Genomic DNA, 23,482 nt, shown 5'->3' on the forward strand with positions numbered 1-23,482 from the left:
GCTTAATTTGTGTGCCTGCCTGCTTCTAGGTACCATCCACTGTATTTTTCATGCAACTGGGCACCATTACACTTGGAAAAAAGTTACCACAACAGTACATAACATTATCGTGGGCAAGTTGTGGATAGATCAGGTGAGCAATGGTACCCAAAGTGCCTTTGAAGTTCAGAAGAACACCTTCTCAGGTAATCATGGCAGTATTTAGGACATAGGAACTGATCCCAGAGTGTTTTTACTGGGTCATCATTTACTCCCAAGGAAATTCTCTCAGGCCTAGTCACCAAGTTTCTATTCACAAATTATTTATGAGTGACCAAATGCCATACATCAGTAACTACTAGAACTCTGTGGGGCAATGTGAAGGATATAAGACAAATAATAAGTATGGTCCTTACTCTTAATCTTTTCATTATGCACGAAACAGTTATTGTGAAGCATTGCACTGGGTTCTATGGTTATAGATCACAGAAGTCCCTCCAAGAGTTACTGCACCATAAAAGATATATGACAAATGTGTAGATAAAAAGGTGTCTAAGAAGAAAACACTAGCTGGGTGTGGTGGTGCACACCTTTAATCCCAGCATTTGGGAGGCAGAGGTAGAAGGATCTCTGTGAGTTCAAGGCTACCCTGAGACTACATAGTGAATTTCAGGTCAGCCTGAGCTACAATGAGACCTTACCTCAAAAAAAAAAGAATACCCTAATTCAAGATATATGCTAACACAATATATAATTATAAGATTCCCCTTAAGACAATAATTTCAGAAGAGGGAATACTGTTTTCTGAGGAAGGGCTTCACTGTAAATGTGGGAACTGAATTCGAATCTTTGGAATCTAGAAGATAGAAGGAAGGGGAAGAATGAAATGAATGAACTCTATAGGAAGGCCTGCCATATATAACCTTGAAACTGTGAGTACTTTGATTTAGGTAGAGAAATTCATAAGAGGTACTAGTGAGGGATAGGTTTGGAAGGATAAATTATATGAATTTCATTGTATGTTCTAAAGCTCATATCATGCCACTAACATCAATGTGACCCACAAAACATTTTGGTAATAACCTCACCCTGAAATACCAAAGCTACAAAGGAGTTCCTCAGTGCCCTTAAATCTGGCTAAGGCTGGAGCTTCAAGCAAAGGAGTGCTAGAATGTAAGAATAAAATATGAAGTGTAGAATGAGCAGTTATTCATATTTAGTTTTCACAAAACTAATCCATGATTCTTTTTACTTTACAGTCTGGCGAAATTGATATTATAAATCACAAGACAGGAGACAAGTGCAATCTTAAATTTGTTCCTTATAGCTATTTCTCTCGGGATGTAGCAAGAAAGGTAAGGATTGTTTGAATGGATTTTTTTGTTTGTTTTGTTTTTCGAAGTAGGGTCTTGCTCTAGCTGGGGCTGACCAGAAATTCACAGTGATCCTCCTATCTCACCCTCCTGAGTGTTGGGGTTAAAGACAGGCCACCACGCCCAGCTTGAATGGAATTTTTTTCATTTAGTGAATATGCTTAGAAGGCCTGATCCTTTTGGGCTGGAGTGTATATGTATCTATCTACATACATATATGCACATAGATAGGTAGAAAGATATCCTAAGTATGAAGATTTTAAAAAATAGAGATAAAGAAAATTGTCAAGAAAGGGACCAGTTTCTGCTTGGAAGACAAGTGAAGTAGTAAAAGTTAAGAGTAAAAAGAGACTAAAAGTGAGAACACATAGGGAAAATTAATTAAAGAATTGAAGGAAGAAGGTACAGACAGTAGGATCCTTGTGGCATTCAAAGAAGTTTTATATGTTGCCACCACAGTGATATCATGCTACAGATTTTTGTTGAACAGTAAAGAATAGTTGAGGATTAAAATCTGGAGTTGGTCTTTGATATAACTACAGACAATTTGATTATCAAACAGATGCTTTTCCTACTAACAACATTGCATCAAAAATGACTGTGGAGCAAAAGGATCATGAAACCCCCAAATCATGGCTCAAATGATTTCAAGACATGTCAAAGGATAATGATGATGATAATAATAATAATAACAGCAGCTATTATTTGGGTAATCCCATAATGTTTATAACAGGATTTAAGTGATACTGACTCTAGGACTCTGATTTTTGGGTCAGGTAAGCTATCCCATAGTGAATGCCCTGCTCCAAAAGCCATTCTCTCTACCTTGCAGGTGACAGGGGAAGTGACAGATCCATCAGGAAAACTTCACTTTGCCCTTCTAGGAACATGGGATGAGAAAATGGATTGTTTCAAAGTACAGCCTGCCCCTGGGGAAAATGGAGGTGATGCTCGTCAGAGGGGCCATGAGACAGAAGAAAGCAGGGTCATGCTGTGGAAGAGGAACCCCCTACCGTGAGTATCAGCGCATGAGCTTTCTGGAAACTTTGTTTTAGCTGTAGTTGTAGAACAGTATGTAGGTATTCCTGCATCCATCTCATTGTGTAAGGAACTGAACCAGGGAAATCAGGACTTTAGAGGTTGCCAGAAAGTTTCACTACATGATTGTCCTAAGAAAGTTCTGCCTAACCAAATGACATTGTGAAAGTATTATTTATCTTTTCTAAAGGTTGGTTGGATAATCATGGAAAATGCTAATAAAAATTTTTAAAAAATAAAATAAAATAAATAAAGGTTGGTTGGATTATGACTTAGAAGAGTCTCTATACTTTCTTATTTTTTCTCTTAAAATTCCTTTTTAATTATTTGAGTGAAAGGCAGAGAGAGAGAGCAAGAATGGGTGTGCCAGGGCCTTTAGCCACTGTACATGAACTCCAGGTGCATGTACCACCTGTGCGTTTGGCTTACATGGGTCCTGGAGAAATTGGACCTGGGTCCTTTGGCTTTGCAGGCAAGTGCCTTAACCACTAAGCTATCTCTCCAGCCTGCAGCATTCTTATTCTTGCCATAATTTAGAGCAGAACTTTTTCAAAGCATCCAGAAGAGAATGGTGCTTATCACTTGTTAATAAGTTAGCTTACAGGCCCAGGAGCAGCATACAAGTTCCTGAGATAATATATAGTACTAGGAAATAAAATGGAGGTCTGCTGTCACTACCTAATACATTCAGTCAACAGTAATAGCCAAGATTATCCCAGAGACAAGTTTTGAAATAAGCAAAGGGAGCCAGCCATGGTGATGCATGCCTTTTAGCCCTTGGGTGACAGAGGTAGGAGGATCACTGTGAGTTCGAAGCCAGCCTGGAACTACAGAGTAAGTTCCAGGTCAGCATGGACTAGAGTGAGACCTTACCTCAAAAAAGAAAAGGGGATCTGGAACAATGGCTTAACGGTTAAGGCACTTGCCTTTAAAGCCAAAAGACCCAGGTTCAACTCCCTAGATGTACAAGGTAGCGCATGCCTCTGTTGTTTGTTTACAGAGGCTGGAGGCCCTGGCACACCCATTCTTTCTCTCTCTCTGTCTGTCTCTCAAATAAATTAACAAAAAAAAAAAAAAAAAAAAATTTAAAGAAAAAGGAAGCAAAGGGAATAGGAATGAGAAATTTTTTTAAATATTTTTTTTATTAGGCTGGGTGGGGTGGCATGTGATTTTAATTCCAGCACTCAGGAAGCAGAAGTAGGAGGATCACTGAGTTCAAGGCCACCCTGAGACTACATAATGAACTCCAGGTTCAGCCTGGACTAGAGTGAAACTACCTCGATAAACCAAAATAAATAAATAAATAAATAAAAATATTTATTTGAGGGAGGCAAATAGAGAATGCGCACACCAGGGCCTCTAGCCAATGCAGACAAACTCCAGATTCATGTTCTACCTTATGCACCAGGCTTTTACATGGGTACTGGGGAATTGAACCCGGGTCTTTAGGTCTTGCACTGAGCCATCTCTCCAGCTCAGAGTGAGGAATTTTGATTAAGTAGAGTGCTTCATTCTTACTAATGAATGGAGGTAATTCTGTTGAATACAGACAACCTCTACTAACCATTGGAAGGAGTGATTCTGCAGAAGAATGGGGGTAATCCAGTTTAGTTCCTTTTTTAAAGTATCTTTTAAATTTTATTTACTTATATTCATTTATTAGAGGTAGAGAGAGAGAGTGGGCATGCCAGGGCCTCTAGCCACTGCAGACGAACTCCAGATGCATGCGTCACCTTGTGCATCTGGCTTACGTGGGTCCTAGGGAATTGAACCTGAGTCCTTTGGCTTTGCAGGATAATGCCTTAACTGCTAAGCCACCCCTCCAGCCCTTTTTTGGATTTTTCAAGGAGGGTCTCACTCTAGTCTAGGCTGACCTGGAACTCAGTCTTAGGCTTAGGCTGGCCTCCAACTCAGGGCAATCCTCCTACCTCTGTCTCTTGGATACTAGGATTAAAAGTGTGTTCTTACATGCCTTGCTCTTTTTTTTTTTTTTTTTTTTTTTTGGTTTTTTGAGGTAGGGTCTCACTCTGGTCCAGGCTGACCTGGAATTAACTCTGTAGTCTCAGGGTGGCCTTGAACTCATGGTGATCCTCCTACCTCTGCCTCCCAAGTGCTGGGATTAAAGGTGTGCACCACCACACCTGGCTCTTTTTTTTTTTTTTTTTTTTTTTTTTTTTTGAGGTAGGGTCTCACTCTACTGTCCTGGAATTCACTCTGTTCGCTCAGGCTGGCTAGGCTCACAGCTATTTTCCTACCTCAGTCTACTGAGGGATTAAAGGCATGCACCACCATGCCCAGTCAGTTTGGTTCTCTTAAATCAGGGGTTCCTGATAAGGCTCTAGGTTTTTTCCACTTCTGAAACAGACTGAGTATTGTAGTCCTGGTGACACATGTGCCACCTTGGATGCTTGTGTCACCTTGTGTGTCTGGCTTATGTGGGACCTGGAGAGTCGAACATGGGTCCTTAGGCTTCACAGGCAAGTGCCTTAACTGCTAAGCCACCTTTCCAGCCCAATTATGTAATATTTTGTTTGTTTGTTTTTCAAGGTAGGGTCTCACTCTAGCCCAGGCTGACCTAGAATTCACTATATAGTCTCAGGGTAGCCGCGAACTCACAGTGATCCTCCTACCTCTGCCTCCCCAGTGCTGGGATTAAATGTGTGCACCACCACACCCAGCAATTATGCAATTTTTGAGTGTGAACTTTGTAGATGACAAGGTCATGTTGCAAGTCTAAAGTTTGGTCATGATATCACCCTCTGTTTTCTTACTCTGCTTTTAGGAAAAATGCAGAGAACATGTACTACTTCTCAGAGCTTGCTCTTACTCTGAATGCCTGGGAAGGTGGCACTGCACCCACAGACAGCCGGTTACGGCCTGATCAGAGACTGATGGAAAATGGGCGCTGGGATGAAGCAAATGCTGAGAAGCAGCGCCTGGAGGAAAAACAGAGGCTTTCCAGGAAGAAGAGAGAGGCAGAAGCTCTGAAAGCCACAGAAGACGGTAACATGCCTTCCCGCTTTTCTTCATTTATGGAGGTGTTAAGAGGGCCAGCTCTGATTTTGCCTTTTTTTTTTTTTCCCCTTTTCCCCTTTAGGCACACCACATGACCCTTATAAGGCACTGTGGTTTGAGCGGAAGAAGGACCCTGTTACCAAGGAGTTAACCCATATTTATAGGGGCGAATACTGGGAGTGTAAAGAAAAGCAGGACTGGACCTCATGCCCAGATATTTTCTGAAGCCGCAGAAACTCAAAGGAAGAGGACTGATCAGAGAAGAGGACAGAGAATGTGCAGGAAAGCTGACAGTTGTGACACTTACCAAGTGCTTTCCTCAAGTTTGTCTGTCTTAACCAATCACTTTTTCCAAATCAATCACCAGAAGCAGACACCCATGGTGGTGATTGGCTGGTTGCCTTAGCTGATTGATGCTGAAATCGACGTGCTAGATACCTATGTTTGTAAGGAAGAGGTTTAGTGGCTGGAAGTTAGTGTTATTCTACATCTGCAAAGTCAAGTGTTCTTGGCTCTTCTCCCTCTGTCCCCATTTAAGATGATGTCATTCACCCACCCCTTGTAGTATCCTGCTCAGCCAAGATCTGCATAAGATTGTAATTCATGAGCATTTTGGTGCTTCTCAGAGTAAGAACTGATTCTAAAGTTCCTTTAAAAAGAAACAAGCCAGGTGTGGTGGCACATGCCTTTATCCCTAGCACTTAGGAGCCAGAGGTAGGAGTATCTCTGTGAGTTCCAGGCCAGTCTGGGCTGGAGAGGACCCTACCTCGAAGAAAAAAAAAAAAAAAGAAAAAGAAAAGAAACACCTAAGACTTAACCAGTAGAGGTGTGTATGGGTGCAGTGGAGCTTAAGCCTAACATGAAACTGCTCACACATGGGGTTTGTTTAATGGACATCCATGTGTAGAAAACTAGGATAGTGGAACGTCTGCAAGAGAGATTTTTTCTGTAGGGTTGGAATATTCAGAGTTTCGTTCTTGGAAGCTTAACTTCACTTGAGTAAAATACCCCTCCGTTGTTCGGTGTTTGATAACAACTGCAGGCCATTTTGGAGGTTGGTAAGAGGGTCTATCTTCATGAAGGGGTTATTATGGACTGCCTCAAGTGGAGAACTTCTGAGAACTCAGGCAGGGTGGGAAAAGACTGTTAGCCACTTTGACCTTCCCCATTTCTTCTCACTCCATCCTTTCATTGCCTTTCTAGCTTCTCCCTCTTGGCACAATACCAGTGTGGGTTTGTGCCCCAGTCTGGAGCAAAACATTGCCTGTACCACTCTGATACAGTTCAGAATCTGAGAGACATTTATCTGGAACAAAAGTTTTCACCATCTCTGAAGCCCCATGGACTGGAGCCACTTCTGGAATAATGTGTTAAATAATCTGTATATTATATATATGTAGAGAAAAATCTAATTTTTTCCCCCTTCCCATTAAGAATCTTGGTTTTGATATCACTTGCCTCCCTGGGACTTGCAGACACATTAATATGGACTGGCACCCATTTGCTTTCCATCCTTTAGGGGCAGATTTAAAACCCAAGAGGATTACATCTAGCACTTACTGCACAGGGACTTGATCCAGGGTTTGTATCTTGGGGTGCCCACTGCTATCTGAACTCTACTCTCCTAATTACCTGACTCTTAAAGATGAAACCCTAATCTCTTTCTTGCCTTTTTCTTTCTGTTTTGGTTATGGAGAGTGTCAGTAGAAAATCAGGAGGAAGAATGTCCAGCTTGCTTCTGCTCTGGCCAGCACACAGGCTAAATCCCAGCCTTTTCTTTTTAGGATATGGGGTTGAAAGTACTGATGTGTCATACAGGGAACTGCTCCTGTGCTCCCTGGCTTCCATTTTTGTTTGTTTTGTATTTGTTTTCATTGTCCTTTTGAGAAATCTAGCCCCTGTGCAACCCACCCTTGGTTGAGGATCACAAATTGAGGTGCCTTCCTTGTATGCTTTTTGTTAGTGTTTTTGTTTTTGTTCCTTAACTGTTGAGCCTCAGCCAGTGTGGGTCCTGGGGAAAAATATCATTCCAGAGGAAGCTAGCCCCCTCCAGGGAAATGGGATTTTCCTGGGTTAAATAATACTTTTGATTTCTTTCCCTCCATCTCTCCCTTCTAGCTGTGGTAAACTTGAGAGGAGCAAGTGCTGGGACTTTCCTAAGAACCCTTTCCCAATGCAAGCCAGGGGTTATGCAGGGCTTTCAGGGATACCTATACAAATAGGGTCCTCTGGGAGCTTGGGGCAGTGGAGATTCCCAGCTGGATTGAGCATCCCTGCTTTCATCCTCTTTTCTTCCTCTGTAGTATACTCCATTTCTAGCTTGATCCCTGATTCCTGCTAGTGGAAAAAGCCGAGTCCTGAAGATGGAATAAAGTCATGAAAATGAAACAAAACTATATATATTTTCAGTTTTTTTGCCTTATTGCTTTTTTTCCAAAAAAAAAAAAATCTACTAAATTAAATCATTTTTAAAAAGCTATATTGTGTGATTTGCTTCTTCCACAAGGCAAGCAAGAAGTGGTGGGCTGAGGGAGGAGAATCGGCCCAGTGGTGCCCTGTTCTTAGCAGTGTGGAGCTCTGGTGTTGGCAAGAAGTTGAAAGAGGGAAATCCATCCTGGTATTTCAGCTGTTAACCGTCACTGGTTAACATGAGCAGAAGAGTTTGAACAGCCCCTCCCATCCACTTCCCAGTGGATTATTTGTCATGGTCCTATCTTGACTTCATTGTGAGTGTGTTTACTTCTGGGCCTGCTTCCCTTCAGAAGGCAAAAATTAGGGGCTGGGCTTGTAGCTTAGTGGTAGAGGGCTTACCTAGCAAACCCCATCCCGGAAGAAAAAAACAAAATCCTCATATTCTTAGGTGTTTCATGTAGGGACTCCTGGATTGTTTTTTTTTTTTTTTTTTTTTTTTTAATACTTAATTTATTTGCAAGCAGAGGGAAGAGAAACAGAGAATGGGCACGCCAGGCATCCATTCACTACAAACACTCTGGATGCATGTACCATTTTGTTTATTTTTTCATTTGTTTATTGGAGAGAGAATGGGTGCATAGGGCCACTAGCCACTGGAAAGGAACTCCAGACATATGCACCACCATGGCATGTACTACTTTGTGCATTCTAGCTTTATGTGGGTACTGGGTCATTAGGCTTTGCAGGCAAGCACCTTAATTGCTAAACCATTTCTTCAGCCCTCATTCTGATTAAAAAAAAAAAAAATTGGGGGCCTGCCATGGTGGCACATGCCTTTAATCCCAGCACTCGGGAGGCAGATGGAGGAAGATCGCATTGAGTTCAAGGCCACCCTAAGACTGCATAGTGAACTCCAGGTCAGCCTGGGCTACAGTGAAACTCTACCTCAAAAATTTTTTTAATTAAAATAAGTTTTGGACTTCTGGTTAAAATGGCAGTGTAAGAACCACGCCAAAGCAGCTTAGGGGAGAAAAATCCAAAAAAGAAAAAAAAAAAAAAAAACAGCAAAATACACTTGTGGTTTGATTCAGGTGTCCCCCATAAACTTAGGTGTTCTGAATGCTAGGTTCCCAGCTGATGGAGATTTGGGAATTAATGCCTCCTGGAGGGAGTGTATTGTTGGGGGTGGGCTTATGGGCTTTATAGCCAGTTTCCCCATGCCAGTGTTTGGCACACCCTCCTGTTGCTGTGGTCCATCTTATGTTGGGCAGGTGGTGATGTCCACCCTCTGCTCATGCCGTCGTTTTCCCCTGCTATCGTGAAGCTTCCCCTCGAGCCTGTAAGCCAAAATAAACCTCTTTTTCCCAGAAGCTACTCTTGTTGGGTGATTTCTACCAGCAATGCGAACCGGACTGCAACAACACTCTTCTACTAAAAAGTGACGTGTATAAGAAATTAAAACGGCAGCAGAGAAGTAGGAGAGATCCAGAGCCCACACAGGCATGCAGAAGAGGCAGCGGCAGCACCAAGTCAATGGGGCCACAGCTGCCAGGCTTGGCTCGAGCCGCAGGAAAAGCCAGGTGAGAGGATTTTCCACTCACCGGAGCTCTTCCCAAACTCAAAGTGGAGAACTGCAGTGAACAACAGAGGAGCATTTCACAGGGTAGAGGATCACGTGGACCAGCAAGAGAACTACAGCCACCATTGACAGCTTCACCAACCCCACCGCCAGTGCAAGCGCCAGCAAGCACCAGAGACCAGCAGAAAGGAGCTCACAGCACCCAGCGATCCAATGGCCCAGCCAGCCTACTTGAACCCACAGTACACTGAGGAGCACAGCATAACTGAGACCAAAACCATCCATACCAAAAGGTAACTGGGATTACAACAGGTCAGTACCACCCAATAAGCCTGGTATATAGGCCTGAACTGGAAGTGCTATTGCTCCTTCCATATCAGGATAAATTATATGTTAAATCTGATGGATGGTCAGATTGGCCATTCTTAAATAAGCTATATTTTGGGCTTGTTATTTGTTGCTTCTTGATTTATAGTGGCTTTGTTTCCTCTTCTGTTATACATTAGGGAAAGGTTCACTTGGTGACAAGCTGTCTTGGAACCCTCAACAGACCAGAAATCTTAACCTCCTTGTTGTCAGGATTAAGGATGTGGGTCACCACACACCCTAAGGGACAAGTAGAGGATCTGGTTGTCATAGCTCTTACTCTTGCATAAATACTCTGTGCTGTTTTTCATTGAAAGTGTACATTGTTTAAATTTTAGAATCTACCTATATTTTGTTCCACTCAGCCTACTTGAATACTCTCACAGCAGGCAAACCCAACACCAAGGGTCACTTTTGTAGGTACTGTGAGAGTCTTGAGAGCCACACCTAGCACCTTAAGCTCCTACCCTGAAGATACATAACATGAGATTGATTGATACATCTAATAATGCTGCAGCGAAGTAAAATCCAAGCATTAAATTAATCCACAATGCAAAAATATATACATTATAACACAAGAAACACCAAAAAGTATTAATGCATAAGAAATGACCTCCGTGGGACTGGAGAGATGGCTTGGCAGTTAAGCACTTGCCTGTGAAGCCTAAGGACCCCAGTTTGAGGCTTGATTCCCCAGGACCCACGTTAGCCAGATACGCAAGGGGGTGCACACGTCTGGAGTTCCTTTGCAGTGTCTGGAGGTCCTGGTGCACCCATTCTCTCTCTCTGTCTCTCTGCCTCTTTCTCTGTTGCTCTCAAATCAATAAATAAAAAAAAAAAAAAAAAATTTAAAAAAAAAAAGAGCCGGGCGTGATGGTGCATGCCTTTAATCCCAGCATTTGGGAGGCAGAGGTAGGAGGATTGCCGTGAGTTCGAGGCCACCTTGAGACTACATAGTGAATTCCAGGTCAGCCTGGGCTAGAGTGAGACCCTACCTCAAAAAAAAAAAAAAAAAGAAATGACCTCCAGTGAAAATGAGTTAGAGGAAATGCCTAGGATTTCAAAATATAAATAGAAATATGCTCAAATAAATCAAAGGAATGAAAGAGGGAATCAAAGAAGACATAGGACACCAATTTAATGACATAAAGAGATCAATACAAGACCTAAATAAGGAAATAGAAATAATAAAGAAAAACCAGTCAGAATTACTAGCAATGAAGAACACAGTTAATGAAATAAAAGACTGGAAAATATCACCAGTAGAATGGATGAAGGAGAGGACAGAATATCTAAACTAAAAGACCAGGTGGCAGATCTAATACAGTCCAGCAAAGAGAAAGACAAATCAATAGGAAAGTATGAGCGGGAATTTCAAGATATTTGGGACTCTATGAGAAGATCAAACATAAGAATTCAGGGTATAGAGCGCCATTGCTGAGGGGCATTGTGGGAGCCGCTGTGTCCTCCTCTTGGAGAGAGGTAGCTCTCCTTTTCCCTCTCCCACCAAAGAGTGGAGCCAACAAGTCACAGTGGTCAATGCCAGCTGCTTCTTGAAATCTACCCAGAGTGGAATCCTGACAATGATATGGGACATAACAATGGGTGATTCACTCATGTTGCATCAGTCTACAAATCCAGCACCAGGAATTCTGGGATCTCCACTTCCCTCATTTCATATTGGGGGAACCAGCAGTTGGACCAAGAGGAAATCTAGGTGCTGGAAATGGAAACCTGCAAGGACCAAGGCACATGCAGAAAGGCAGAGTGGAAACTAGCAGAGTTCACATTATGGATTTTCAGTGACGAAAAAACTTGAGATTCCAACTACTACAACATTTATTGAAATGGCAACCACGGAAGATTCTCAGGCTTCAGGGGAATATTATACAACCACACCACCATTAGTATTTGGCTAGCCAGTGAGGGTCCATTTGTCCCAGAAGTACAAAAGAATAAAGAAACCTGAAGGAAAGCCTGATCAGAAGTTTGATCAGAAGCAAGAGCTTGGATGTGTGATACATCTCAGCAATTTACCCCATTCTGGTTATTCTGACAGTGCTGTCCTCAAACTTGCTGAACCTTATGGGAAAATAAAAAATTGTATGTTGATGAGGATGAAAAGTCAGGCCTTTATTGAGATGGAGACCAGAGAAGATGCAATGGCCATGGTTGACCATTGTTTGAAGAAAGCACTTTGATCCCAGGGGAAATGTGTTAAGGTTGATTTGTCTGAGAAATATAAAAAACTGGTACTGAGGTTTCCCAACAGAGGCATTGACTTGCTGAAAAAAAGATAAATCCCAGAAAAGATCTTACTCTCCAGATGGCAAAGAATCTCCAAGTGACAAGAAATCTAAAACTGATGGATCTCAGAAGACTGAAAGTACTGCCAAAGGTAAAAAACAAAAGAAAAGTCAGGTGAAGATGGTGAGAAAGATACAAAGGATGACCAGGCAGAACAAGAACCCAATATACTTCTCAAGTCTGAAGACGAGCTGCTTGTTGATGAAGAGGAAGCAGCAGCTCTGCTAGAAAGTGGCAGTTCAGTGGGAGTTGAGACTGACCTTGCTAATTTGGGTGATGTGGCTTCTGATGGGAAGACAAAGCATTCAGATAAAGCTGTGAAAAGAGAGTTAAATGCCTCAACAGCAGCCAAGAAAAAACTTAAGAAGGTGGACAAGATGGAGGAACTTGATCAAGACAATGATGCAGTGCTGGAAAATGGAGTTAAGAATGAGGAAAATGCAGAAACAGGTGCTGAATCTGCTGAGAATGCTGATGATCTGGACAAAGATGCAAGTGAAAATGCAGATGGCCAAAGTGATGACAAGGAGGACTATACAATCCCAGATGAGTGTAGAATTGGACCATATCAGCCCAATGTTCCTGTTGGTATAGACTATGTGATACCTAAAACGGGCTTTTACTGTAAGCTGTGTTCACTATTTTATACAAATGAAGAAGTTTCAGAGAATACTCATTACAGCAGCCTTCCTCACTATCAGAAATTAAAGAAATTTCTAAATAAATTGGCAGAACGCAGGCAGAAGGAAACTTAAGACGTGCAAGAAACATTTCAAAAAAACACAATGGTTCTTTGTTTTTAATGTTAACCTTTTTTTTTTTTTTTTTTTTTTTTTTTGGTTTTTCGTGGTAGGGTCTCACACTAGTCCTGGCCGACCTGGAATTCACTATGTAGTCTCAGGGTGGCCTTGAACTCATGGTGATCTACCTCTGCCTCATGAGTGCTGGGATTAAAGGTGTGCGCCACCACGCCCGGCTAATGTTAACCTTTTTTAAATACAGTACTGATAGAAGAAAGCTATTGTACTCTTTTGTTTTAGTGGAAAAATAATAGATGTCTTCTGTTCATGTGTTAAATGTTATAGCAAAAAAAAAAAAAAATGCAAATGGTTAAGTTAATGAAGAGAAATTTTCCTTTCATCAGAATAACAGACATAACTATGTTGTAGAGACTGTAATCTATGGAAGACAACTTGCACCACTAAGAGAAAGATAATAGAACCATTCAGTAAAATGAAATTTAGTAGTTTGAGGCTTCAAAGAAATGTCAACATTTTTTTTGAGGTAGGGTTTCACTCTAGCTTAGGCTGTCCTGGAATTCACTGTGTAGTCTCAGGGTGGCCTCGAACTCACGGTGATCCTCCTACCTCTGCCTCCTGAGTGCTGGGACTAAAGGTGTGTGCCACCATGCCCGGCTTAGTATTAATTTTTTGAGAACTTATTGCTTGTCACTTGAATCCTATAGTCATCATACATCTCTGGGATAAGCAACATTTAATTTTTGAAGTGTGTAGACATACCTCTCATTTTCCAGATGTAATTTTACATTTCTGCATTTTAAAACATTTTAAAAACAGTTTGGCCATAATTCTACATGCATGCTTCTAATTCATGTATTTGCACATGTGACCTTTGTAAACAGAAATTTGCATGTATAATCTGTGTTTGCTTGTAAATTTCTGGTTATATACTGCTTATATCTGTGGATTCAAGTTACTGAAGTATCAATAAAAAAATCTTAAAAAAATAATAATTCAGGGTATAGTAGAAGGAGAATTTCACTCCAAAGGCATAGTAGGCGTCTTCAACAAAATCATAGAAGAAAACTTCCCCCAAATTGGGAAAGAGGTGCAAATGCAGATTCAGGAATCCTTTAGAACACCAACCAGACAAAACCTGGAGAGAACCTCTTCTCACCATATTATAATCAAACTACCAAACACACACACACACACACACAAAATATATATATTGAAAGCAGTTAGAGAGAAAAATCAAGTCACCTACAAAAGCAAGCCCATCAGGATCACAGCAGATTACTCAACACAAACTTTAAAAGACAGAAGGGCTTGGAGTGATGTATTCCAAGTTCTGAAAGATAACAACTGTCAACCAAGGTTACTTTATCCTGCAAAGCTATCCATTCAAATAGATGGAGAAGTAAAAACATTCCACAACAAAAGCAGGCTAAAGGAGTATTTGAAGACAAAAAAACCAGCTCTACAGAAGATACTTGAAAGAATCCTCTATGCTAAAGAGAAAGGAACCTGGAAAAAACAAAAAATATTCAAATACTAGTTAAAACAAGAGAGCAAAGGTAAAACTGGAAGAATTACAAAAAAAATGGCAAAAATAAATACATACCTTTCAATAATATTTCTTAATATTAATGGCCTCAGTGCCCCAACCAAAAGACATAGGTTTGCAGACTAGGTTAAAAAGCAGGATCCTTCAATTTGTTGCCTCCAAGAAACTCATCTTTCTACAAAGGATGGACACTATTTTAGGGTGAAAGGTTGGAAAATGGTGTTTCAAGTAAGGGCCTAGAAAACAAGCAGGGGTTGATATCCTAATATCTGACAAGGTAGACTCAGTCCAACATTAGTTAGGAACGATAAGGAAGGTCACTTTTTATTGATTAAAGGCACCCTCCAAGAGGAGGACATTACAATCATAAAAATATATGCACCTAACATGGGGGCTCCCAAATTCATCAAACAAATGCTATTAGAACTAAGGTCACAGATAACACCAAACACAGTACTGGCGGCTGACTTTAACACCCCACTCTTATCAATTGACAGGAAATCCAAGGAAAAAACAGAGAGGCGTCTGGACTAAATGAGGTCATGGAAGAAATGGACCTAACAGATATATACAGGACATTTCATCCAAATGCTGCAGAATATACATTCTTTTCAGCAGCACATGGAACATTCTCTAAAATAGACCATTTATTAGGACACAAAGTAAATCTTAACAAATACAGGAAAATTGAAATAATTCCTTGATTTCTCTAACCACAATGGAATCAAACTACAAATAAGTAGCAAGAAAGGCTATAGAGCATACACAAAATCATGGAAATTAAACAACACATTACTAAAAGATGAATGGGTCAATGAAACAATCAAGAAGGAAATCAAAATATTCACAGTCAAACGATAATGAGAACACAACATACCAAAATCTCTGGGACACAATGAAGGCAGTTCTAACAGGGAAATTTATAGCTTTAAGTGTCTATATTAAGAAATTGGAAAGGTCGCAAGTAGGCATAATGCTTCACCTTAAAGTGTTGGAAAAAGAAGAACAAGACAAACCGAAAATCAGATGAGAAGAAATAATAAAGATTAGGGCAGAAATTAATCAAATAGAACCCCCCCCCAAAAAAAAAAACCAATCCAAAGAATCAATGAAACAAAGAGTTGATTCTTTGAAAGGATAAACAAGATAGATAAACGCTTAGCAAATCTGACCAAAAGAAAGAGAGAAGAGACACAAATGAATAAAATTGGAGATGAAAAAGGCAACATCACAACAGATACCAGAGAAATTCAAAAAACCATAGGTATATGCTATAAAAACATATACTCCACTAAGTATGAAAATCTGAAAGAAATGATTTCCTTGATTTATATGACCTACCTAAATTAAATCAAGATGAGATTAATCACTTAAATAAAGCTACAAGTATGGAAATCCAAGCAGTTATCAAAAATCTCCCAATGAAGCCAGGCGTGGTGGCATGTGCCTTTAATCCCAGAACTCAGGAGGCAGAGGTAGGAGGATCGCCATGAGTTTGAGGCCACCCTGAAACTACATAGTGAATTCCAGGTCAGCCTGGACTAGAGTGAGACCCTATCTCGAAAAGAACAAAAACCTCCCAGCGGAAAAAAGTCCAGGCCTAGATGGATTCACTGCTGAATTTTACCAGACCTTCAGGGAAGAACTAACACCATTACTTCTTAAGCTTTTCCATAAAATAGAAAAAGAAAGAATCCTTCCAAACTCCTTCTATGAGGCCAGCATCACCCTGATACCAAAGCCAGGCAAAGAGAGAACAAAAAATAAAATTACAGACCAATCTCCATCATGGACATAGATGCAAATATTCTCAACAAAATATTGGCAAACAGAATACAAGAATATATCAAAAAGATCATTCATCCTGATCAAGTAGGCTTCATCCCAGAGATGCATGGATAGTTCAGCATACACAAATTGATAAATGTGATGCATTATATAAATGGACTGAAGGACAAAAATCACATGATCATCTCATTAGATGCTGAAAAAGCATTTGACAAAATCCAACATCCCTTTATGATAAAAGTCCTACAAGGACTGGGAATAGAAGGAACATATCTCAACATAATAAAGGCTATTTATGACAAGCCTACAGCTAACATACTACTAAATGGGGAAAAACTGGAAGCTTGTCCACTAAAATCAGGAACAAGACAAGGGTGTCCACTGTCCCCAATTTTATTTAATATAGTTTTGGAAGTCTTAGCCATAGCAATAAGGCAAGAGACACACATAAATGGGATACAATTTGGAAAGGAAGAGATCAATTTGCAGATGACATGATTCTATACATAAGGACCCTAAAGACTGTACCAGCAAACTGTTAGAAATGATAAACACCTATAGCCATGTAGCACGATACAAAATAAACACACAGAAATCAGTAGCCTTCCTATATGCTAACAACACACACACACAGGATGAAATCAGGGAATCACTCCCATTCACAGTTCCATCAAAGAAAATAAAGTACCTTGGAATAAACCTAACCAAGGAAGTAAAGGATCTCTACAATGAAAACTTTAAAACACTCAAGTGAGAAATTGCAGAAGACACTAGGCAATGGAAAAACATTCCTTATTCCTGGATCAGAAGAATCAATATAATGAAAATGGCAATCTTACTAAAAGCAATCTACACACTTAATGAAATCCCCACCAAAATTCCATGGCATTCTTCACAGAAATAGAAAAAACAATCCTAAAATTCATTTGGAAGCACAAAAAATCTCTAATATCTAAAACAATACTGAGCAACAAAAATAAGGCTGGTGGTATCACCATACCTGAGTTTAACTTATAATACAGAGTCATAGTAACAAAAACAGCATGGTACTGACACAAAAGCAGACATTTAGATCAATGGAACAGAATAGAGGACCCAGATGTAAGTCTGGGTAGCTATCGCACCTGATATTCTATAAAGATGCCAAAAATATTCATTGGAGAAAAGACAGGCTCTTCAGCAAATGGTGCTGTGAAAACTGGATATGTATTTGTAGAAGGATGAAAATACATTCTTTTCTCTCTCCATGCACAAGAATTAAGTCCAAATGGATTAAAGACCTTAACATCAGACCTGAAACTCTGAAACTGCTAGAGGAAAAGCAGGGGAAACCCTTCAACATATCGTTCTTGGCAAAGACTTTCTGAATATAACCCCAATTGCTCAGGCAATAAAACCACAGATTAACCGCTGGGACCTCATGAAATTACAAAGATTTTATATGGCAAAGGACACTGCGAATAAAGCACAGAGGCAACCTACAGAATGGGAAAAAGTCTTTGCCAGCTATACATCTGATAGAGGATTAATATCTAGGATATACAAAGAACTCAAAAAATTAAATAATAAGAAATCAAACAAGCCACTTAAAAAATGGGCTATGGAACTAAATAGAGAGTTCTCAAAAGAAGAAATACAGAGCTGGCCGTAGTGGTGCATGCCTTTAATCCCAGCACTTGGGAGGCAGAGGTAGGAGGATCACCATGAGTTCAAGGCCACCCTGAGACTACATAGTGAATTCCAGGTAAGCCTGAGTTACAGTGAGACCATACCTCAAAAAGAAGAAGAAGCAGGAGGAGGAAGAAGAAGAAATACAGATGGCATATAAGCATCTCAAAAAAAGTTCTACATCCCTAGTCATCAGGGAAATGCAGATTAAAACTATGTTGAGGGCTGGAGAGATGGCTTAGTGGTTAAGTGCTTGCCTGTGAAGCCTAAGGACCCTGGTTCAAGGCTCAATTCCCTAGGACCCACGTTAGCCAGATGCACAAGGGGGCTCATGCATCTGCAGTTCGTTTGCAGTGGCTGGAGGCCCTGGCGTGCCCATTCTCTCTCTGTGTTTCTATCTGCCTCTTCCTCTCTCTGTCACTCTCAAATAAATAAATAAAAACAAAAAAAAAATTTTTTTAAAGCTATGTTGAGATTCCATCTCACTCCTTTGAGATTGGCTACCATCATGAAAACAAATGACCATAAATGCTGGTGAGGTTGGCTAGGGAGCTCCCTGATGCCCCCAAAACATTATAGGCCATTGCCAAGGCTCTTGGTTTCCCACCAGGAATAGATGGTAAAACCCTATTGCTGAAGACTCCACATACTTGGGCAGCAAGGCCATTGAGAAATCCTGCTGGGACTGAGCTGATAACCTCCTCCATGTAGACCAGCTGACAGAAAGCTAGAAGAAGCCATTCTGCATGCAGTTCAATGGGAGAAAGAGATATCACCAGTGAAGATACTCAACAGTGGACACTGCAAGCCTTATATTTGGCCAGCCAGGCCAAATGAGCCAACAGCTACAATAGTGGCACGTCTGTCATGGTGGAAACCAACTGTCCTCAATTGGACTGGAGGCCTCCTCCATGGGAGGGAATACATCCCTGATACTGAAAACTTAAAACAAGGGTAATCATGAGGGGTGTAACGTCTGCTGCTGTCTGGCTAAATGTATGTACTATGCTTATCAAACTGCTCAGTAAGCACTTCTCTTAATGTTCATACCCTTATATTAATGTTACTCTCACTTTTGGTATAGAATCTTCTCTTTTCAGATGGCAGTGACCTTGGGATGACTCAGAAGGCATCATGGTGCTGGAAAGAAGTGACTGCAGTGCTCAGAACTGTAATATCTCTATCACACCTTCCAAGGCTCAGGGTCTAATGTAGAAGAGGTGATGGAAAGAATGTAAAATCCATAGGAAGGGTAGGACTCCTTACAACGTGCTTCCCCCAGAAAATGGCCTGGATATCCATGATCTCACAGTGCCTGACTCTACCTACACAAGACCATTATAAGAGGAAGAAAAGATCATGACATCAAAATAAAAGAGAGACTGATTGAGGGGGGGGGTTGTGATGGAGAATGGAGTTTCAAAGAGGGAAGTGGGGGGAGGCAGGGTATTATCATGGGATATTTTTTATAATCATGGAAGTTGTTAATAAAAATTTGAATAAATAAATAAATAAATTTTGGCCAGGCATGGTGGCACACACCTTTAATCCCAGCACTTAGTAGGCAAACTTAGGAGGATTCTCAAGAGTTCAAGGCCAGCCTGAGACTACAGAGTGAATTCCAGGTCAGGCTGAGCTAAAGTAAGACCCTACCTCAGGAAAAAAAAAGTCATATATACATACACACACACACACACATACATACATACACAAACACACACATATATATGTATATGTATTTGCAAGTAGAGAGAATGGGTGTGCCATGGCCTCCAATCACTTCCAGTGAACTCCAGACATATGCATGACATTGCATGTCTGGCTTTATGTTGGAACTGGGGAATTTAACCCTGGGCTGTTAGGCTTTGCAGACAAGCACCTTAATCCCTGAGCCATTTCTCCAGCTCCTCATTCTGATTTTTGTAACATAAACAACTGAACTTGTTTTGAAGACTTTCACCTGTTGTTCACTCCAAAGGCTGAAGTAGAGTGATCACTAGAACCCAGAGGTTGAAGACTAGCCGGGGAAACAGGGAGAACCTGTCTCTGAAAGAAATTTAAAAAGGAAGGAAGCCAGGCTTCGTGGTAGACGTCATCCCAGCATTCAAGATTCATGATAGTGGCCTGGAGTGATGGTGCACACCTTCAGTTTCAGTACTTGGGAGGCAGATGAGTTTGAGGCCAGCCTGAGACTATATAGTGACTTCCATGTCAGCCTGGGCTAGAGTGAAACCCTACCTCAAAGTGAAAACAAACAAACAAACAACAACAACAAAAAAAACCCAAAACATTAGACTAAAGCAGGAAAACCTTAGACTATCTTGAGTTATGTAGACCCTGTCTCAAAAAAGAGAAGTAAAGGGGACTGGAGAGATGGCTTAGCAGCTAAGGCACTTGCCTGTGAAGACTAAGGGCCTAGGTTCAGTTCCCCAGTACCCACCTAAGCTAGATGTGGCTGGAGTTTGTTTGCAGTGGTTGGAATCCCTAGTACACCTGAGGTAGGAAGATCACTGTGAGTTCAGGGCCAGCCTGAGACTAAATCCAGGTCAACCTGGGCTAGAAAAAAAAAATTGGCAGGGAACATTTATTTGTACTTTTCTTAACTTCAGGTTTAAGGGAGGGGCAGAGTAAATCAGTAGCCTACAGAAAACATTCAGATGAGAGAATTTAGGGTTCCTGCCTGCCAGCAACTGCACATATACTGCCATAAAGAAGTGAGAAAGGAGCATTCTCTGTCATAAATAATATGCCTTCATTATATTTTGGAAGTGAAAATTACTCAAACTCAATTCCTCAGGGTCATAAAGCTGATGAGTGAGGGTTGAGACTCAAAGCTGAGTGTGTCGAAGCCGAGTTTGCCATGGAGAAACCACTAGAAAGCTACGCAGCTGAGGATTCTCTACCACGCCTCCTAATATGATTTCCTCTGATTATGTCACATGCTGTGTAAATGCATGAGGCTATTTATTTCTTTTCAGACTTCACCTGAAGAAAGTAACACTTGGAAAATTTAGCCTCCAAGTTTCTGGATTTCTCAAGACTCTTGTCCATGAAATTGGCTATGTAATCAGGAATTACTTTTGCAGCCAGGTTCTTGCAAAGGCCACTTACCTGATTCTCATTACAGGATTTATGATGTTAAATTTCAGTTTCTGTTAAGGTTAAAAAAATAAAAAGGATGCTTGATCATGCAGTCTTAAGCACTATGAAGTATAATTTCCTTTTTAAATTTTTTTTTGAGGCAAGCCCAACTGACTGGCCTTTATTTTATTTTATTTATTTATTTGAGACAGGCCAGAGTACTCCCCTGAGTGATAAACTTCCCTTAGCTCAGAAAATCTTGAAGGCACAGAAACAGTCTGGTGGGATATCCTCCCTTAGACAATCCTGGCTGTAGAAACCTATTCTGAACAAGGACACAAACAGCTACAAGTTCCTTATCTACTGCACCTGTTACAGTCCGCTTTTCTTAAGATCCTCCTTACAAACGTACCTCCTAGCCTGGCTCAGTGCTTCAGCCTTCATCCAGTGGGAAGGCTACTGGCCCCTGCTGTTCCTCTCAATAAACAGTCTGTCTGTAGAGATCAAGTCCGATGTTCTCTTTTGCTTTTCTCTTATACTTTCCTTACAGCATCAAGCAATACTAATCTATGGAAACAAATATTGTTTAGAAGGCCGTTTGATATGTTGCCCATTTAGCATAATCCCTGTAGCAGGCTCCTCCCTAGGCCTAGGCCCATGTCCCTAGCCATAATGTCTATTCACTCGAGACAGGGCTCAGATAACAAACCAAAGTATGACCACACTACAGTCAGTTTTGGCAAACCAATGGGTTTATTGGGGTTTCTTACAGCAAAGGGTAAGGAGTTGTTTATCCGAGCAATGGATGACTCAAAGGCAGCTGCATCCCTGAAAAGACTACTCCAAGATGGCTGGTGACTCAGGGAAGCTGCATCTCTCCGGCACACTGCACAACCTGTAGGCGGCTGGGTTGGTCCCAGAAAGTCTTATCTCCAAACACTTGTTTACCCTTTATAAGTTCTAAAGAGGGGTCTTGCAACCTTTCCCCAAGACTTGTTGACCTAAATCTCTCATTTTCCCCTAAGAGAGAATGTTTCACTTCATAGAAAATTGCTACTTAACACTGGTCAGTCTTCCCCTTGTTGGTTATTTACTGCTTCTATAACCATGAGGAGTGGTCATGTTACCTTGAAGCTTCATTTCACTCAGATTTGTTCATCTCCCGACCCTCCTTTTGTCAGGTGGCAATATTTCAATCCAGCAGAATTTGCTTTTGGCCCAGTGTCTCAAATCCAATCAGAAAGTTAGTTACTCCCATACCATTCAGGCCACTGTTGCTCCAATGACAAAATGACAAAATCTTGCCTGGTTGATGGGTTATGGAATACACAGGGTACACACTTGGGTAGGACTGTTGGTGGCTTTTCTCCCCCATACAGCTGGCCTTTGCAGGGAGGAAGCTTCCAACTCAGTTCCAGCTTAGTTTCTCTATTTCCTGCAAACGAAATTCGTGGTGTCAAAGGTGGGCGTGGTGGCACATGCCTTTAATCCCAGCACTCAGGAGGCAGAGGTTGGAGGATTGCCATGAGTTCAAGGGCACCCTGAGACTATGTAGTGAATTCCAGGTCAGCCTGGCCTAGGGTGAGACCCTACCTCAAACCCAGAAAAAAAAAAAAAAAAGAAAAGTGATGTCTTGAGCAAGAGGGCCTTGCCATCTAGTTTGGGAGGGCAATCAAGAGCTGTGGCCTGTGTGGTCTCCTTGACTCTTTGGGAGGTATCTCATGTCTTCACCATGTAATTTTAGAGGTTTACTACAAAGAACCACTTCATCCTGAGCTTTGGCTAGGAATGTTTTCATTCACTCATAATTCATCATGCACTCCACATTTACTCCAGCTTGTTATCTAACAGATTGCAGTAGAACTTCATAGGGTTAAAGTGTGTGATGGAACAAAACTATTTACCACATGGTAGCTAGAAAGTAGATAGAGGAGCAGGAAGGGGCTAAGGCCAGGTTACTAAACCTTTCAAAGGTGTGCCTCCAGGTGGAGGTAATTCCTCCAATTATGTCCCACCTTTCACAATTGCTCCACCTCCTAATAATCTATTCAGGTTTGAACCTGTCAGTTGATTAAACCTGTTAGATCAAAATCCTCATGGTCAATCTCTGAACCTCACAGACATACTCAGAGGTATGCTCACTAATCTTTCAATCCAGTCCAGTTGAACATTGAGCACAACCTTCTTGCTTTTCTCTCAAGGGCTCCCTGTGGCTAGTTGAGGCCCACCTAGATAATCACCCATGTCAGAGTCAGATGTACTGTATAACATAACCAAATCACAAAAGATAAATGGAACATGTTAAAGAGTCCCAGGGATTATGTCACTTGGTCAGCTCAAAGGGTGTATTGCAGGATTGTTTTGGAATTTTTCTTGCTACAATTACCCAAAGAGAGCAAAACAGTGAAGTTTACATTAGACAATGGATAGACAGTGTGTGTGAGGGGGGGGAACAACTTGAAGCCCACTTTTTTTTTCTTTTTTTTTTTTTTTTGAGGTAGGGTCTTGCTCTAGACCTGGAATTCACTATGTGGTCTCACCATGGCTGGGATTTAAAGTGTGTGCCACC

General features: G+C 41.1%; 1 protein-coding gene and 1 pseudogene across 1 annotated transcript in view; both read left to right on the top strand.

Moving 5' to 3' along the window:
- Positions 1–7,884, top strand: part of LOC101615005 (oxysterol binding protein) — a 44,395-nt gene extending 36,511 nt beyond the window's left edge. Inside the window, exons 10-14 of the mRNA XM_004667697.2 lie at positions 30–133; positions 1,239–1,334; positions 2,185–2,366; positions 5,173–5,393; positions 5,488–7,884. Coding sequence (XP_004667754.2) covers positions 30–133; positions 1,239–1,334; positions 2,185–2,366; positions 5,173–5,393; positions 5,488–5,630 — 746 coding nt within the window. The 3' untranslated portion in view covers positions 5,631–7,884. The remainder of the gene's footprint in view (positions 1–29; positions 134–1,238; positions 1,335–2,184; positions 2,367–5,172; positions 5,394–5,487) is intronic.
- A 3,464-nt stretch (positions 7,885–11,348) lies between these two features.
- On the top strand, positions 11,349–12,824 carry LOC101616664 (annotated as a pseudogene).
- The last annotated feature ends 10,658 nt before the right edge of the window (positions 12,825–23,482 follow it).

Source organism: Jaculus jaculus, chromosome 1, assembly GCF_020740685.1.
Source record: "Jaculus jaculus isolate mJacJac1 chromosome 1, mJacJac1.mat.Y.cur, whole genome shotgun sequence".
NCBI classification, from domain to species: domain Eukaryota; kingdom Metazoa; phylum Chordata; class Mammalia; order Rodentia; family Dipodidae; genus Jaculus; species Jaculus jaculus.